The sequence below is a fragment of the Streptopelia decaocto genome (assembly GCF_964273445.1).
Source record: "Streptopelia decaocto genome assembly, chromosome: 1".
Lineage (NCBI taxonomy): Eukaryota > Metazoa > Chordata > Aves > Columbiformes > Columbidae > Streptopelia > Streptopelia decaocto.
Window position 1 is genome coordinate 209,194,962 of NC_138663.1, and position 18,560 is coordinate 209,213,521.

An 18,560-nucleotide genomic window follows, 5' to 3' on the forward strand; every position below is an offset into this window, starting at 1 on the left:
GTTCCGGGGAAGGAGGGGCTGATGTCCCGGGCAAGGAAGGGGGGATGTGCCGGGGAAGACAGGGGGGAATGTCCCGGGGACGGAGCGGGTGATGTCCCGGGGACGGAGGGGGTGATGCTGCCGGGGCGGGGGTACCACCCCGTGCGCGGAGCCCCGCGGAGCCCCAGCCCTGCCCGCGGGGGGATCCGCGGGGCGCGGAGCTCTCCTCGCGGAGCCCTTTGTTATGCTAATCCGGGCTGACATCACGCCGCATATCAAAGCCGAGGAGGCCGCATATAAGGCGGCTCCGCGGGCCGCCCCGCCAGAGCAGCCCCGGCCCCCGCGCAGCCCCCGGCCCCTCCGCGCCCGCGCAGCCCGGGCGGAGGTAAGCGGGGACCGACACCCGGGATGGGGGGGTTATAAACCGCTGCCGGGAGCTGCGGGAGCCCCTCGAAATGCCGAAGGTGCGAGGGAGAATGTGGCCAAAAGCAGGAGAGGGAAGACCTGGGAGGCTGCAGGGGAGAGAGGGAGACCGAAGGGGATTGTGGAGAGAGGGGAGACTGGGCGGGGGGGTGTAGAGAGAGGAGGCTGGGAGGCTGCCAGGGAGAGGGGAGACTGGAGGGATGCAGGTAAAAGGGAGACTGGGGTAGATGCAAGGAGAGAGGAGGCTTGAAGGCTGCAAGAGAGAGGGGAGACCCGGGGGGATACAGGAGAGGAGAGGAAAGACCAGGAGATTGCGGGGAGAGGGAAGACCCGGGGGGTGCAGGGAGATGGGAGACTTGAATGCTACAAGAGAGAGGATGCAGCGATACCCGAGACCCGGTGAGGTGCAGGAGAGAGGGTAGACTCGGAGGCTCCAAGGGAGAGAAGAGACTCGAGGGCTTCAAGGGAGGCAAATCAGGGGGTCTAGAAAGACTTGAGACCCAGGTGCTGCAGGGGAGAGGAGAGACCCAAGAGCTGCAAGGGAAACCAGACACCTGGGGGATGAAATGAGAGGGGAAACGTGGGGGCTAAAAGTGAGAGGGGAGATGGAGAAGGATATAGGGACGTGTGAAATCTGAGGGCTGTAAGAGAGAGGGGAGACTCGGGGCTGCAAGCGTGAAGGGAGATACAAGGAGCTGTAAAGAAGAGACTGGGAGACTGCAGGGTAGTGGGGACACCCAGGGGTTGCAATGGGGAGGAGAGGTGCAGAGGGCTGCAAAGGAGAGAAGAGACCCAGGATCTGCAAGGGAGAGGGGGAGACCTGGGGGCTGCAAGCAGCCCAACCACTCCCCATTCCCCGTCCGTGCTCCCCATCCTCACTGCAGGTCATTTGGGGATGTGCCACCCCTAAAACAGGCGACTGCACTCCCGGTGAGAGCCGCAGGCTGGCAAGGGGGTCAGGTGGATGTCCGTCCTTTTGGGGTGGGAAAGTTGGAAAAATGTGAGATGAATACTCACACCTTATATATAGTTAATATTGCTTGTTCTCATCCCTGGGACGAGGCTCTCGGAGGCGTCAGATGGGACTATTTTCTGTGTGTAAGGCTGGGGCTGGTTGCAAACAGCCCCGGGGTGAAGAGGAAAGGGAGCTTTTGAGTTAAAAACGGCTCCGGTTTTTAGGAGTCCACAGGCCACTTGCTGCTGGTTTGATCAGTGACCCAGAGCTCTCCAGAGCTGTAAACATCACGTCTGCCCCAAAGAGTCTCCCTCCCCTCCCCTCCCCTTGCAAATTCCTCTTGCAAATGTAACCTGTGCCGGACTGAGTGGAAAAAGGCATTATTACCTCCCCAAATAACAGGGGTGCAATTGCAGGCCAAGCTTGCAGCTCTTGGGGTGGGGATAGGGGTCTTAGATAATTTCTATTCCTTCCTATGGGGGGGGGGGTGGAAACCCCAAATTGTGATTTTGGTTTTTTTTTTTTAAAGGTAGGGTGAGAGCAGAGGATGATGTTGTCTGGTCAGGGTTAGCAAGAGGGGTTTTAGACCATCTGAGACATTTTACACCCAACTCTTGTGTCGTTCAGCGGTTCACAGGAGGGAGATAAGGAGTCTGAAATATCTAAATGGACACTAAAAGGCATGGGCAGGATTAAGGGCTGAAGGTTTCCAGTGTGCTTGTGGAGGGCTGGGGCAGGGGGGGAAGCAAAGAGCTTCCAGAGATGAAAAGATAGAGAAATACCCTGAAACAAGAAGTGTAGCTGGATGCTCATGGGAGCGCTGCCTTCAAGGGACACATCAAACCCAAATCTGAGCAGGCATTAAAGAAAAACAACCCGTGGCGATGAAATCCTGCCTCCCTTGTAGTCAGTTGGAGTTTTGTCTCGGACTTCAAGGGAGCCGGGAACTCGCCCCTAGAGGTTATTAAAATCCTTTGTAATAACAGCACTTCTCTAGTAACCCTTTGCACCAGGTTGTGACAGCCAAAAAAACAGCCTGGATGGAAAAATATGCTGCAGAAGGCAGAGAAAACACCTAGAAATATTCCTGCCCCCCCTGTAACTCGGTTGCTCCCCAAATGGGGGTATCAAGACAGAAAGCTGCAGCTGGGACATATCCAGAGCTGGGGGTGAGGTGGGATGTGCTTTTTATGGGGTAAAGGGTCCCCCAAAGTGATGCTGACCACTCCAGTGATTCCCAGTCCCATCCCAAACCCCTTTGAGGGGGTGACATGGGGGGATGCACGGTCACAACGTGGGGCTGTGAGACTCCAGAAGTGCAATGTGGCAGGCAGGTTTTTCTGTTTATTTTATTATTGGCTTTCTGGTGGGGTGGGAAACCACCACAAAGACCACAAGAAGCAGCCCGGAGCGGCGTTTGAAGTGAATAACTGAAGGGAAACCCATTTACTGCTATTAATACCGCTGCTAAAATAAGCAAGCAGTGCCCCGGAGACAGAGAGAACCCCTCTAAGAATTTAAGTCCTGCATCTGGTTTGTTTATTTGTTTGGACTGAAGAAGAGGAAAAACAACAACAAAATAACCCCTAAGGAGGTTTGGGGGAATCCTTGAGAGCTTTTGTCTCCTCTTGGCTGCTCCCCTGAAGTCAGAAATGTGATTTTCTGTTTACGAAGTTGCAGCTCTTTTCCGTAAGCTCCAGGTGCCCGAGGACTTGGAAGAAGTGAGAGGCAGAGTTAATGAGGTGAGAAGAAAAGCAGAAGGGAAAGAGCAAAACACATTTGTTGCAACAGATCAGACCGAAACATCTGCAGGGCACGGGCACCTGCGTTAAGCCGGGAAATGCAGCTTTTATAATTCATCCTTTCTGCAGAAAAAAAAAAGAGGAGAAATAAAAGAAATCTGGAGGCAAGGGAGAGATGAATAGCTGAAGATTTGGGCTCGTCTAAAGATTTATCTTTTTTATTTTATTTTTTTTTTTAATTTTTTCCTTCTTCTCAAGCAGTTACACAAACCTTTTGGATAAGGGAGGAAAAAAAGCGAAGCAGTGAATGAAGTCTTGCCATGTGCAGGGTTAAATGGAAACACACAATCAGACCATAACTCAGGGTGTAATTCAAGCCATACGGTTTGTCTGTCTGTTGACTCGAAAGGTTGTATCACGGCTTGGCGAGGGAGGGGACTGAGAGGGGATAATCCAAACCTCTCGTTTTTTTTTCGTGATTCATAAACCACTCCTATGCAATTTGGATAATAGATCTTTCTCGCGACGACTCGCTAAACTTCAGAGTTAACTGTAGCTCGTGCTCTTTCCTTCTCTCCTTTCAGGTAGTTCATCTCCAAGGAGGAGCAAACACCCGAACTGCAGGGAAATACATCGTGCAGAAAATTAGGAAAGCTTATTTTTATTATTATTTTTCCTTCGGAGAAGCCGATTTCCTTCAGCAAGTGGAGAAAATGAAGCCGAGCCTGCGATTTTTCTTAGCTGGTTTTCTGTCTTTGATTCTGCAGACAGGGCTTTGCTATGGGATAAAATGGATGTAAGTACCTGGCTATCTCTCTCTGCATTTTTAAAGTATTTTGTAGGCATTGCTGGTCTCTTATTTTTGCAACTGCTATTTGAAGCACACTGTAAAGCCATTTAAAGAGCAGCAAGTGCTGCGTTTCTCTGGGCATTCATTGATTTCAAGTGTGTGTACTAGGGGCTTGTGCTAACAATATGTCTCCATCTTCTTTTCCAAAATATGCATGATTTAGGCTCGCTTTTTTCTTCCCCTCATTGATACCGAAGGAAAGGCACACACTTGAGCGCTCACATGAGCCACTTAATGAAGTTTCTAGCGTTAGCTCCTGCCACGCTAGGAAATTCTCCTACCGGGACCGCTGGTCGTGCTGAGTAGGAGCTGAGAGCAGGAGGGACGGCAACTAAGATAATGCCGCCAATCTCCAACCACAGGGGATGCTTGACAGATAACATGTTTTTTCTGCGGACCTTTTAACCTTTGGATTTTGCAAAGGGTGTTAAAAATGAGCCGGGGTGGGGGGAAGAAGTGGGAGAGGAGGGTGAAGGAATATCAGGGAGTGTGGTCAAGTCTGGATCGAGTTTCCTCAGAGGTAATGTCACTGCAAACAAAGTGAAAACATCGCTATCTCATTTCTTTGCTTAAGCAAGCAATCAATTAGCTGCTTACTGCAAAATAAACAAATAAGCCCCTCCAACACCCATCTGTTTTCACATCCTTGATGAGTGATCTGTCTTTTCTGAAGCGGTGCGCAAAATAAATAATGGGATGTGGGCTGGCCTCAAATGAGCATCTTCTGTAGAAGAAAAGGCACAATAAAATGCAGTGCCATGGAGAGTCTGTTGTAGAGGGTATAGTGTGTCAAAGTGAGGATTTTGGGGCTAGGTGAGGAAATTGAGATGAGAGGTTCTTTTTTTTGTTCCTTCTTCTGTACTATGTCCAATTCCCATTCCACTGTTCCGATCGTTGTCACTTGAGGCTCTCTCCATGCCACCTTTTGTAAAGGCTTTCTTGAATTTGGGCACCTTCAAGTCAGATGTCTGCTTGGAGCCAGTGTTTTCATTGCCCTGCATGCAGTCATGGGAAGGTGGACCTTCTAGGTGGGGATTCACCTGCTCTGAAGAGAGACATCCAACAGAAATGTCAAGAGGTGTTGTCTGGAGATGACATGACTGCAGGGAGCTGGTAGAGACCACACATCCACCTTTTATATGCATAAAGTGAAGCAGGGGGAACCCCTTCATAAGGTGCTTAAATATACTTGGTCAGGGAGGAATAGTCACCTACTTTAGAGCATCTTACGTTTGCTGTCTCCATACTCCAAGGACCACCTTGGAGGTAGAGAAGAGTCATCATTTGATTTGCTCTTCACTGTCTCGGCTTTACACCTTTTAATAGTCACTACAACTAAATTGCATAGCCCAGCTATTTCTTTCTGCCAGCTTTCTCGAGTATTTAGGTGCTCAGCTTTGCATACATCCAGCATCTTGCATAGGGTGGGCATCTCCTCTCTGTAAGACATTTAGCAACATGCCCATGGGCTGGCAGAACCTGGACTCATTTGTGACCTTTATTTCTATGCAGCACAGAAATAAAGCTGGTTTGTGGCACCCTGATTCAGCATCTTACAAGACGCTGACTTATATACTTGGTGTTAGGGTCCCACTTAAGCAAGTCCTAAATCATGAGTGAAGGGCTTGGCTTCCTTCAAAGGACAGGGGCGAGATGAGCTTCAGAGGGAAACTGATAGTGCTGTGACAAGCTGTAGACACAAAAAAAAGCTGGAAGGCAAGGCAAGGTCTCTAATAGCCTGGCTGGAAAAGCAGCTGTTTGGTTGGTAAGTGGTTAAGCTGGTTGTTTTGGGGTGGAGGCAGAAGCAGTTGGGGGAAAGACACTTTGGTTGCCGCTCCTCCCCTTCCCAGCAGACATATCCCCCCTATCGAAAAGCGAGTGGGGAAGATGAAAGCTGGGATTAAAGTGGCATTTGAAGCATGAACTGCAGCCAGATGCGCTGCTGGGCCTCCTCTCACACCTGTTTAAAACCTGATGGAGACCTGCACTCCTTGTCCCAGGGAACTTGGTGCAACTGGGATGCTGCCAGCCGGGATTTCTAAAAATTATGTGTTTTTTTAATTGTTTTCATTTGCTGTTTCCCCTCCCTTCCACACCCTTGTTTTTCTATGGAAACATGGGTCAGTTTTCCCCCCCTCCTCATCACTCCCTTTTCCCCACTGCAACGGTGCTGCCATCCTTGGTTCTAGGGGATCATCCTTGGAAATTGCATGAGTAAACTCTTGGTGCATTGGAAATTGAATGAGTAAACTCTTGGTGAATTGGAAATTGCATGAGTAAACTCTTGGTGAACAGAAATCGATGGTACCGAATGCCGAGTAATACCTCAGAGCTGCAATCTCAGCCCTGGACTCACACCCTGGGTTTTGTACACCCAAACCCTCCTGTGCTAGTGGACGGAGAGGGGGAAAAAAGAGGATGGGATGAAGAGGGAGGAAAGTGCTACGAGATGTTTTCAGTTGTTGTAGGCACGATGCCAGAGGCGAGCTTCAAAGAGGATTTGGGAGGGGAGGGCAGAAGATAAGGAGGTGGGTTTTGCCAGCCTGGTGTGCTGGGTTTGCAAGCTTGAGGAACAGGGAGCAACTGATATGAAAGGTGATAGGAAATTCAATTTTGATTCAGCGTGTGATGTAATTATGGGGGAAGGGGGGAAGAAAAACACACTTTTCGGCCATTTAGGACTTCCGTGTAATACGAATAACATCTGTAAATTAGGAAAAGTGGGGAGAAGGTAAAAGGGAACTATTTTTCTTATTTTATTTGGCTTATTTTTACGAGCTCTGTGGTCCAGGTCCCCGGATGTTGTAAATTGGCACCCTGCCCTTCCCTGCCATGGAAGCGTTGATCGCTGAGCATCCAGTGCGGTGCAGGGATGATCTACATCTCAAAAACTTGCTTTCTGCTGGAGAAACTTCTTATTCTGGCCTCTTCCATCCAAATTCTAGCAAGCTGCTCAGGTGTAAAGCCAGGGTATGGACAGGTCTTTACAGGATCAGGGTTGCCATAGGGAAGCAGCCTTTCCATTCAATGCATATGAGCCCCTGAGTCTTATTTTTGCATGCTACTTCTTGCAAACACTCGCCTATCCTTAGAGCAGGGTTTGCTGTGTGTGTGTGTTTGTTTTATTTTTCATTGCTTTGTGGTTCTCAGTGCTTGTCTTGCATCACAGTGGCTGGAAAGTCAAGGCAGCTATTGGTTTAAGTGGGAGATGTCTTAGGGCCAATGCATGTAGGAACTCTATCACCTTATCCTTCTCCTTTTGCACCCCCTTTAGCTTTCCTAGGGGCAGCTTGGGTTTGGCCAAGCAGGTTGCTGAAGCATCTCGTTTGAGTGGAGCTGAAAGCCAGATGAGCACTAGAGGGAGCTGCAGCCAGATGTGCATGCTGCAGATGTCTGCAGATGTTGGGATGTGGCTTCCAAGGCACTTCTGCCTTGCTGGGTGTTGGCATCTCCTCTGCCCAGGTGGCGAGACACAGGTTGGACTGTTCCTCTGTGTTGTCACTGTCAATGTGAGTGGTTGCAAAGAGGCCAAATACAGCAGGTGGGTTTTTTTTTTTGCATGGCTTGCAGGACCAGCCCATGATAGCAAGTGGTGGCATTAGGAATCCCATCATTTTTAAGTGGAGCTTGATCACTTTGGTAAATCCCTGCCTGTCCCTGTTGTGTTGGCCTGGACATGCCCCATGGCCCTCTGGAGCCATCCCCAGCTGAGCACCATTCCCAGCTTACAAGGTCAGCTTTGCTGCACGATTCCCACGGTTAAATCACAGCCTTTTGGGAACAAAAGGTGGCTCAGCCATGCGTTTCGATGAACCCGGGGTGTCCTCCAGCTCACCAACCCCAAGCAGCACCGCAGCCTTTCTGCAGCCAGCAGAAAGCGGGGGAGAAAATGGAAAGAGTTTGTGCTTCCCAGCAGCTTCTGCTTCTCTCCTTCAACTAGGGAAGGGGGAGATGGGACACGGGGGCACGGGCGCCTGCGAGGAGACCGTCTGCCTGGCAAGGGGGCTGCTAGATGAGCTGCTGTGAAAAGGCTGCAGGACGGGGACGGTGGGGGCGAGGAGAAGCTGGGGGGGACACAACGGCTTTGAAGCATTTTCTCTTCGCTCCGTAGGCAGCTCGGGAAAACTTGACAAAGCTCCATGGCCTTCCCCGGTGCTCGGCGAGCCAACTCGCCGCTGGCATTGACTTCAGTCGGGCTTGGGCTGGAAGTCAATGGCCTGGTGCCCACTACTGCCAGCGCTGGATTTGGCACCGTATCTGAAAGCAGCTCTTATTTTAAGCTTTTACTTCAGGGTTGTTTTATTTCCCCTCCCCCCAACCCCGACTCCTCTCCCTCTTTCTCCTCTTTATTTCGTTTTAAATCCCTCTTCTCTGTTTTGAAAAGGCTTTGCAGAACCACTGAACGCGTTTACCAGGGGATGTGGTGGCTTTCCCAGTGTTTGTGGTCCCCAGGCCAGGGCTGATGCAGGGCAGGGTGGCAAGGACATGGGCTGCATCTGACTACCAGGAACTTACACAAGGTTATTATAACAATCCTGTGAGCCTCTTCCAGTTGAAAACCTGGGAAAATGAGGCTCCTGAAGATAAAAAAACCTTCAATGAGATTGAATGCAAAAAGCCCCCAATCACCGCCTCTCTTTAGTAAAGTTTACCGCACACTTCACTCTCCACAGCCATGTAATTTCGTCTAAATCTTGTTTCACCCAAATCCCTGGAAGATTAAGGGGTTTAAGAACAGGCATAAAAACAAGGGTGCTTTCATGAAAAAACAAGCAGACAATTTGGAGCAGAAGTTCACGGTTTCACCAACAGTCCCTCTGTGAGACCTTCTTGGGTAACACCACACAAGGGATGATGGAGAGATGCCTTCAAGAGAGCCCACATCAGACAGAGAGGAGAACGTTCTACCCTCCAAGGCTGTTTTACAGGGCACCAATGCTGAAACACTCAATTCAATGAGTTTTTCTCCTTTTGGCTTGACCAGGAGCGGTGTCCAACGCACAGTGCTCCTTGTAAACCAAACCATGTCTGCTCAGATCTGAAGGTAATTCTTCCAAGCTGTTGCTCCTATGAATAGTCTTCTCACAGAGCCCAGATCTGCAGGAATGAGCCCATACCTCTCAAAGGACCTAACACTGTAGAGCATTCATGTTTTCAAATGAATTTATTAACTGCCTGAGATAATTAAAAGAGTAAACGAAAGTCATGATCCATCTGTGCATCATATTTCCTCTGTAATTACGTTTATGGTTTTCTGTCAGTATCCATAACTCCAATTGAAAGCGCTGCTATGCTATATATAAAGCAGGAGATGTTTGGTTTGGGGCCTGTTTATTTAAAGGGATGGGTCAAATTTGTATGTTAAGAAAAAAAAAACAAACCCAAAAACAAACAAAAAACCCAAACAAACAAAAAAAGAAACCCACCTCTCAGTTGTCCCCAGATTTCTGGAGAATGAAGGATGGGGCAGGGGAGTCAAGGGAGGAGAGCACAATGTTAGCAGGAGGAAACATTGGAAAGCAGCACTTATGGGATGGCAGCAGGTAAAATCCCCACGTGCTGCTTCTTTGATGAAGGGTGTGAGTCCAAAGAAAGATGTTTATCAGGGTTTTTTTTTTACCAGACTGAGGGCTAAAGGTTGTTCTTCCCTGAAAGCTGCTTTGTTCAGGCTGGCTGTTCCCCTCCCATTGCTGGTGGTCAATGGAGACTGGGTAGAGATGGAGTAGAGACCCACCACCAAATCCCACCATAGACAAGACTCTTCTGGGGAAGGTTATTTCCTTTCCACTGCCCTATGAATGGACTTTGTTCCCCAACAATGTCCTTTGCAGGTGGTGGGCATCCCTCCCTGGTCCTGCCAGAATTTGGGGAACAGGGAGGGTTGGTGCCTTTCCATGGGGAGGGTTTGAAGTGACAAGGGGTGGAGAAGGCATTTCTGAATGTAGGACAGAGACTGAGCAAACCTAGGCTGTCAGGGCATGGACTAAATGACCTAATAGGCCTCTCACATTCCTGATCTGTGATTTATAAATGCACTTTTCGGTCTCGGCAAGCAACTCCAGTAACTGTGAGTTTTCTTTTCCATCCCCATTACCCTTTACTTTTTCCTCCCGACACTTGGAGATGTTTCCAATTATAGGTTCTCACCAGCAAAGGCATGAAGTTCAGGCCTGGGAGATGTTCAGAAAACACCTTCCTGCGTCTTGCATTTTTATTCTTGGCGGGTTCCCTGGTGCTCGGCTCATTCAATGAGAAACAGCCATTGCTGCCATTTACTGAGTTTGTCTCCCCAACAGGGCCATGGTCCTTTCTCTCTTGACCGTCTGGCAGATACTTTCCCCTCTTCCACAAAGCAAATTTCTTTCTTGTTGCATTATAGATCTGCTTCTCTAATGGAGACCATTTCAGACTATCTGTAATAATATGATCTCATTGTATCACATCCCCTGTTTTTCACAGTGGGGATAAGTTTCAGTCTGAATTCAGCTCTCATCCCAACTTGTAGGTGGTTATTTCTGCTATTTCTGGCTTATCTGTAATGATGAGATGCAGGTGTTACAGTGTAGGCTTCCAGGTCCTTGAAAGATGCTGAAGGCCCCTGTAGAGGATTAGAAAATGTGGTACAGGATGTAGGAGATCCACGCATCATTCTGGAGGGCCAGGTGAAACATCCCAAGCTCTCTAAAGTGTCACTTGGCACCTCTGATTAGAAAATTGAGCTGGTGCCCCGTAGTATAGCATCTCTCAGAGATGAAGTATTCCTCATTTGCCCGAAGCTCAGGCTATGGAGGTCTCTCATTTCATCTGCCTCACCCTTTCTCCTTATCTTGCTGCTGGGACATACTGTGCTGGAGTATTTATCATTTTTACTCTATTGGTGATGAGCTGCTTTGGCATCTTGCCCGATTTGCACTTCACCCATTCCTGAGAGTTGCTGATAGGCTTTCTGGGATAAGTTTTCATAGGTTTCTGGTGCCAAGTGCTAGGGATTGGACTCATCTCACCCAACTCTGTGCTTATACACTCCAGATGCCTGCATCCGAGCTCAGTACCTGGGTTACCTCTATAGCCAGAGCAGAAAATGAGAACTAGGGCACGAATCACCTTATCCTGCTGTAGATCTTAAAAACACATGAGGTTATTTACTCTCTAGACATGGCTTTTTCTTTCCATGGGCTGAGGAGGGACCACCATGAGTGGTTCAAGAAGAGACTGGACAACGTCCTCAGAAACATGGCATGAACTATGGGGTTGTCCTGTGCAGGGACAGGAGTTGGACTCAATGACCCTTGCAGGTCCCTTCCAACTCAGGACATTCTATGATTCTATGAACAGTGTGCAAGGGACAGAGATGAACAACAGGGCAGAGTTTCAGACCATTAAATACTCCACATTTTCCTTTCCCTTGAAATTCATTGGCCGAAATTTCTGTTCGCTGTATATTTAATGGACCTCTTTAAATATATGTATGATGTATATATTTATATAGCTAGCAGAGTGGTGGTTTCCCTTCCAACTTTGCCACTGATTATCTGGTGTCAGAAATGCCAAACTCCAGCAGCTCGGGAATTTGTCAGTGCAGACCCACTCAGGCCTAGCAAGGATGGTAGCTTTTCCCTGCTGGAAGAGGAGTTGGGCTTAGCAGTTATGAAGAACCCAGAGAGAGCTCCAACATACACAGCAGCTGGTTCAAGCCAACCCAGAGGGAGCTGGTGGAACATAGATGTGTTTTCCTGAAAGTCAGAGATCAGAGCTAATACCACCACCCCCCCCCCTCCCCCATCTTGGTTAGGGCTCAATTTTAGCTCCGTTTCCATCCCATTTAACTTCTGAAGGACGTGGATGTTACAGTAATAAAGTGAAATGCGCCCAGAAATGTGTCTGCTAATAAGCCAAACTAACCAAGATGGCTTAGGATGAAACTGAAAGGCAACACATTTAACAAGGAGAGAAGGAAATATGTGTTAAGGCAGTTGTGGTGCCAGGATCAGATGCCAGTTACTGATGCAGCCAGCTAGAAAGTTGTTTTATGGGAATGAATAACATTTATGACTGCCCTAAGCAGGTCATAAAGATACAAAGAGAGTTACACACCAGGCTTCTGCTGATCGCTGTGGGTGCTTAAGAAAGAAGAACACAGCCCTGTGCGATGCATGGCAGCATCTGCCTTTTTCTTTTTTACCTGGAAACGTTGAGAATTGCACACTAGAAAAATCAATGAGGTTTTTAGGGTGTTGTTGGTTTCTTCTGTGGTTACAAATGTGCTGGTGCTAGTGGATCCCTTCTCAGTTCTGACCATGGTATTCTCTTTGTGTATACTCTCACTGTGCTTCTGCTCTACATTTTTGGAAGCTGGAGAAAGAGACTTATCTATGTGCAACAGTGATGGAACTGGTGGAGGCCCTTGGCGTTAACTCTAAGGGAAAGCATCTGTTTTGCAAGCTTGGTGGCTTTTCCCTAGGCTTTGCAGGGGATATTTTTTCCATAATTGATTACATGACATTTAGCACAATCCCTAGAGAGTGTGTGAGACAGATGCTGAATGCAAAACACTGATAACAGCAACTTTACTCTTTTTTTATTATTTTTTTTTCCTGAATACCACGGTCTTGGAAAATCCAGCTTTCTGTTATCGTGGAACTGATGGGTCATTTTTCACTCTGTTGGGATGCCCATCCTCTTCATTCTTCAGCAAAAATAACCCCTCTCCATAAGGATTTACACATTCAGTCAACTTGGCACGTGCCCCAGGAGCTTTGTCCAGGCTCCCCGAGATGATGGAGAGAAACACGCACTTCTAGAGGGTGTTTCTTCCCACATACCTTAAACACCTACTTTAGATGAGAAAAATCACTCTTAAAAGTTGACCATATCTCTCACCAGCTTAAAGTAAGCTCTTATTTTCAGGTAGCTAAAATTAAGATGAACATGTGCCAAAGTACTGGAGGTAGTGGAGGAATTAAGAATGACCTGAAGACTAGCTTTTTTTTGCTGGTTTTAATGCCTTTTTGCATGTGCTTGTCTCCTCAGAGCTCTGTCCAAGACTCCTTCGGCTTTGGCCCTGAATCAAACCCAGCACTGCAAGCAGCTTGAAGGCTTGGTGGTTTCCCAGGTGCAGCTGTGCCGCAGCAACCTGGAGCTAATGCAGACCATCATCCAGGCAGCACGGGAAGTGATAAAGACCTGTCGTAAAACTTTCTCAGACATGCGCTGGAACTGCTCTTCCATTGAGCTGGCTCCTAACTACCTGCTGGACTTAGAGAGAGGTAAACAGCACTTCTGGCTCAGACGGGGACATGAGTGAGTAGAGTCAGTGGGGGGTGTGTGTGTGTGTCCTGGGGCTGGGAAGGGTTGTGCTGCCAGGAGTCTCATGAAGGGACTGCATAGAATCATAGAATACTTTGGGTTGGAAGAGACCTTCCAAGCTCCCCCAGTGCCACCCCTGCCATGAGCAGGGACATCTTCACCAGCTCAGGTTGCTCAGAGCCCCGTCCAGCCTGGCCTGGGATGTCTCCAGGGATGGTTCATCCACCACCTCTCTGGCCAACCTGGGACAGGCTCTCACCACCCTCAGGGTACAACATTTCTTCCTCATGTCTAACTTGAATCTTCCCTCCTTTAGTTTAAAACCATCACCCCTTGTCCTATTGCAACAGGCCCAGCTCTAAAGTCTGTCCCCATCTTTCTTATCAGCCCCTTTTCAGTCCGGAAAGGCCACACTAAGGTCTCCCCGGAGCTTCTGTTCTCCAGCTGAACACCCCAACTCTCTCAGCCTGTCCTCCCAGCAGAGCTGTTCCAGCCTCGCATCATTTCTGGGGCTCCTCTGGCCCCTCTCCAGCAGGTCCATGTGTGTCCTGTGCTGAGGACCCAGAGCTGGACCAGCACTGCAGGGGGGTCTCACCAGAGCGGAGCAGAGGGGCAGAATCCCCTCCCTCCACCTGCTGCTCACGCTGCTGGGGATGCAGCCCAGGACACGGGTGGATTTCTGGGCTGCAAGCACACATTGCTGGCTCATGTCTAATCTTTCACCCACCAGCATCTCTAAGTCCTTCTCCTGGGGGCTGCTCTCCATCCCTTCATCTCCCAGCCTGACACATAGTCTAATTTTTCTGTTCTCTGAGACCATGTTCATCATTATGGTGCCAGTCATGCTGAGAAGCTCTCGAATCCAACACCTTGTCTCCTGCTTAAAAGCATGCCTCCAATCTGGTTTGCTCATCTCATTAGGAATTATGATGCCCTTGCTCACAGCCATGGAGCTGCTGTTCAGAACCTGCAGACTTGTCAGTCACCCCATGCTATGCGTGAAGCTGTGCAGTCAGCTCTCCTATGGGTCAGAGCATCCTTGCACACTTGTGCTGCGGCACTATGGCCACCACCTCCCCCATCTCCATGACTGCCAGCTCCATGACCTGCTGACAAGCAGCATCCAGCACAAGTGTAAAAGGAGATAGAACAGTCCATGGGGGTGCTTCTTCATGTGCTCCAAGAGCCGATCACACCACAATGGGCAAGTTGTGTAAATCTGGTGTGTGTCTTTGCCCTGTTAGGATGTTGTATCATGTCAAAGAGCTCACTTAGGAAATGTATTGCAAGCTGGTGATGCCATGGGAGGTCTCAGCTGCAGTGAGTTGGTGTGTTTGCTGTTCTGTGGGGTACAGATTATGTGGGTCTCTGTTTGGGGAGCATTCAGCTGTCCTAGGAGGCTGAGCTCGAGTTTTTGTCTCTTCCAGGCACAAGGGAGTCAGCATTTGTGTATGCCCTTTCTGCTGCTGCCATCAGCCACACCATTGCCAGAGCCTGCACCACCGGGGACCTCCCTGGCTGTTCCTGTGGTCCCATCCCAGGTGAGACACCTGGACCTGGGTATCGATGGGGAGGATGTGCAGACAACCTCAACTATGGTCTTATCATGGGGTCCAAATTTTCAGATGCTCCCATGAAGATGAAAAAATCAGGATCACAAGCCAATAAACTGATGCATCTACACAACAGTGAAGTAGGGAGACAGGTAACAAATCCACTAGAGTTATTGTACTTATACAATCATCTGTAGTGGTTGGTCGCTCTGTGAGGTTCAGTGTCTCTATCAGCTAGTGAAAGGGGCAGGTTTCTCCCAGATTGCTCTGAACTCCTTTGGCCTGCTGAAGACTGTGGCTCTATAACTCATGCTGGGACTCGGGAGGTCCTGAACACTGTTATCACCCCTATATAACCATGGGTGGGATGTCTCTGACACCCTTTCCACAGTCAAGGATGGCTCTGGCTTGCTTACCCCAGGAGCTGTGGTGGGGATGGGTCCCGTCGTGCTCTGCCAAGGGCGTTGCACAGACCAAATGCTGTGCGAGCGTGGAGCAATTATCATCTGCCAGATGTGTCCATCAGCAGCTGCCCCCCAGCCATCCCTGCAGCCAGGAGGGCTGATTTTTCCTCTTCAAACTACTTTTCTAGTGATGATTCCCATATCTGGCAGAAGCTGCTTTTAACAGCTTGCATCTAATGGAGGGTTAATACGTACCATGTGCTGTACTTGGGGCACACGGAGGTGCAAATCCCCATTGCAGCTGGAGAAATGGATGGGGGACTGTAAAGCTGAGCCCTGCGCCCATCTCTGGGGCTGCAGGGGTTCCCTAGGCTGGTCCTACCACCCAGCTTAGTCCTTCTAGGGCTGCCTGTGCTTGGGTGTGAGAGCAGATACAACTTGGAGCATGTTGAGCAAATTGGCAGCTGACTGTGTAGCTACGGCCTGAACTCACCTTTGCAGAGCACAACCACGCTGAACTTGCCTCTCCTGGGTGTTTTTCTCCACCATTCACACTCTATATATTTTTTTTTTTTTTTAATTATTGTTAATATTTTCGTAATGTCCTTAGTTTTTATTTTAATTGCAACGGGCAAAATTTTGTTTGGGATGTAGCATTGCCACAGCTGGTGCATTCACCCCTTTCTGGCAGCATCCTGCCACGTCCTACAGAAATCAGGGTAGTGCAGAACCAAAGTAAAATGCTCTTTTGTCCCCATGGCCAACAGAAAGGCAAGGTGAGGGTGCCCTGAATTTGTCAGAGCCTTGACATCCCTGTTACCTAAAGCCCAAAGCTGATAGAGGCAGACATGGATGTTAATTACGTATTTATGGATTGCTTTGATTTTCAGCTCCTTAGGAATTTAGGGGGTCGAAATGGAGCCCTGTGTAGATATCTGATCGAAATTCAAAATACTCGTGTCTGCTGACTTCAAAGATGCCTTGGTCAAAGTAATCCTGGGCTGATAGTGATCACCAAGGAGCTCTGGGATCTCATTCCCTTTGCACAGCAGCTACTCTAGAGTGACTGAGCAGAAATCAGAGCAGCAGTCTTTTTCTATAGCAGGCCCTGCTAAAAAAGTGCCTTCTTTAGCAAGTTTGTGGAATATTTGAAGGAAAGAGAAGGGCATTTCCTAACTCCTGCATTCCTTTTTGCAGGTCTTGAAAGCCTCTCTTGAAATGAAATGTAAGTGCCATGGAGTTTCTGGGTCATGCTCTATCAAGACCTGTTGGAAAGGCCTTCAAGAGCTGCGAGACATTGCATTGGACCTCAAAAACAAGTATTTATCAGCCACCAAGGTCGTTCACCGGCCCATGGGCACACGCAAATACCTCGTGCCAAAGGATATTGATATCAGGCCGGTTAAAGAGACAGAGCTGATTTACCTGCAGAGCTCGCCCGATTTCTGCATGAAGAACGAGAAAGTGGGGTCACACGGGACACAGGACAGGTGAGGGTTTCTGCAGCGAGTGCTGACTACACTCTGAGCTCTAAAGAGAGAAGGGGAAGAGAGGAACACGTATGAATAAGAGGCAAATAATTCATGAGGTAGCACATGCAGGTAAAGAATGTCTCTAATATACGGCACGGTCCATGGATGCTCAAGTCTGTTAGTGGTGGCTGTGTCCAAGACAAGGCTGCAGGCACTTTTTGCATTGCATAGGCAGGACCAAGATACCTTTTGAATTTCCCTAGGCAACTCACCTCTTCAGGAACTTGTAGTGATCAAGCAGCTGCTTTTTACTGTCTTGAGTCTCTCTAAGTCACTTCTTGCAGTCACTGCTGACGTGATGAGTTGTTATTCTACTTTAAGACTCCTCTAAGTAGAAAAGTGTTAACCCAATTAGGACCAGTGCTCCCAGGCAGCCTTAAGAAAGCCCTGTAAACTACAAAGGTAAATTTTAAGAATTTTTCTTCCACTGCATTTTAAAAATCCAGGTGTGTTTGTCTTGCTCATGTCTCTGCAGAGGAATTTCTTCATCCCATTAATATTCATGATTTGAGGTCATCATACCCACACCTCCACTGGGCACAGTACTCTCACTTTCAGAGGCAACAGACACACTTGTCTTTTCCCAGGACCTGTTTAATTCCCTCCAAGACAAACCAATTCCATGTTTCAGCAGTCTGAGCATCTCTAGGTGGGCAGCAGACCCTTCAACAGCCAAATAATTGTATATTTCCAGAATTTTGCTGCGTTTCCAGATTTTTTGTTAGGTGGTTACAAAGGCTGGATTTCCAGTGGTGTCATTAGTTGCTGTGCTTGGCTTTCTTCAGATAGTTCTCGTAATTCTTCTTTGCTCTTTGTGTTATTTTGTGGTGGAGACTCAATCAAGTTGCAAGATGCACGCACCTACACTATTGTGGAATGTCTCCATTTTATCTCTTGTTGGATGTAGTGGTCTTCCCATTGTGTATTGAAAAGTTTGATGAGTGAAGGTTTTACTGTGACAGAAACAAAGTAAATGATCCAAATGCAGAAAAGGTACATCCTTTTTGGATTCCTTTGATTCATAGTAAGTGTTTAATGAGGGGACTTTAGAAAATATCCTTTGGCAGTGGCCATTTAATCTGTAACCTCAACTCTGTAGACAATATATTTGTATATAACTGGTAGCGCTGATCAGGAGATGATGACAGTTGAGTGAGGCAAGGGTGTCCTTTTTGTCCTCTGATATTTTGTGGCAGTTACAGTTTTGTATCCTCCATTAGGACCAAAACCAGTGGTTGGACTGCTCTACAACTGCTCTGTGGTGGGAACACTAGGTTGACGTTCATTGCTGGCCCAGCGGTGGAGCAGTAATTAGCAAGTGAAGATGTTTATGAATCACTGAGGACTGTAGGGAAAAAAGGATGCATTGAAACTGGTTTCTGAGGGAAAATGTCATTTGAGTGGAAGCGAAGTTTTTGTGGGTTTTTATGGATTTTGACAAATTTGTGTTCTGAAAAAGATCTCTTTGTTTTTGTCATTCTGGTTTGCAATGAAAAAATTGTGGAGGTTATTTGAAGATTAGTTTTATAGGAATTGCATGAAATTAACAGGATGTGTCAAAAACAAACTGAATTCATTACAGATTTGCCAAGCAAAACATTTTCCATGTGCTGAAATCCTTTTAAGGAGGAGGGAGGCGTGTCTTCATCTAATTTCATTTTACAGCAGATTTGGCCTTTTTATCCCGGCAAAGGATGAAAAATATGTCAAGGTCTTAAATGATCTTATTTTTTTTTTCTACCGAGAATAGGAAAATGTGTATTGCAGGTGTCGGTTTATCCCGATCTGTGTGACAGTGGTGATTGTGAGCCTGTCA

The 18,560-nt window shown here is 48.0% G+C and overlaps 1 protein-coding gene across 1 annotated transcript in view; it reads left to right on the forward strand.

The window, feature by feature from the left end:
• Positions 1-251: 251 nt before the first annotated feature.
• WNT11 (Wnt family member 11) overlaps positions 252-18,560 on the forward strand; it is a 29,687-nt gene continuing 11,378 nt past the window's right edge. The window contains exons 1-5 of the mRNA XM_082052168.1: positions 252-364; positions 3,684-3,895; positions 12,980-13,215; positions 14,683-14,960; positions 16,410-16,702. Of these exons, the coding sequence (XP_081908294.1) occupies positions 3,813-3,895; positions 12,980-13,215; positions 14,683-14,960; positions 16,410-16,702 (890 nt within the window). The 5' untranslated portion in view covers positions 252-364; positions 3,684-3,812. The remainder of the gene's footprint in view (positions 365-3,683; positions 3,896-12,979; positions 13,216-14,682; positions 14,961-16,409; positions 16,703-18,560) is intronic.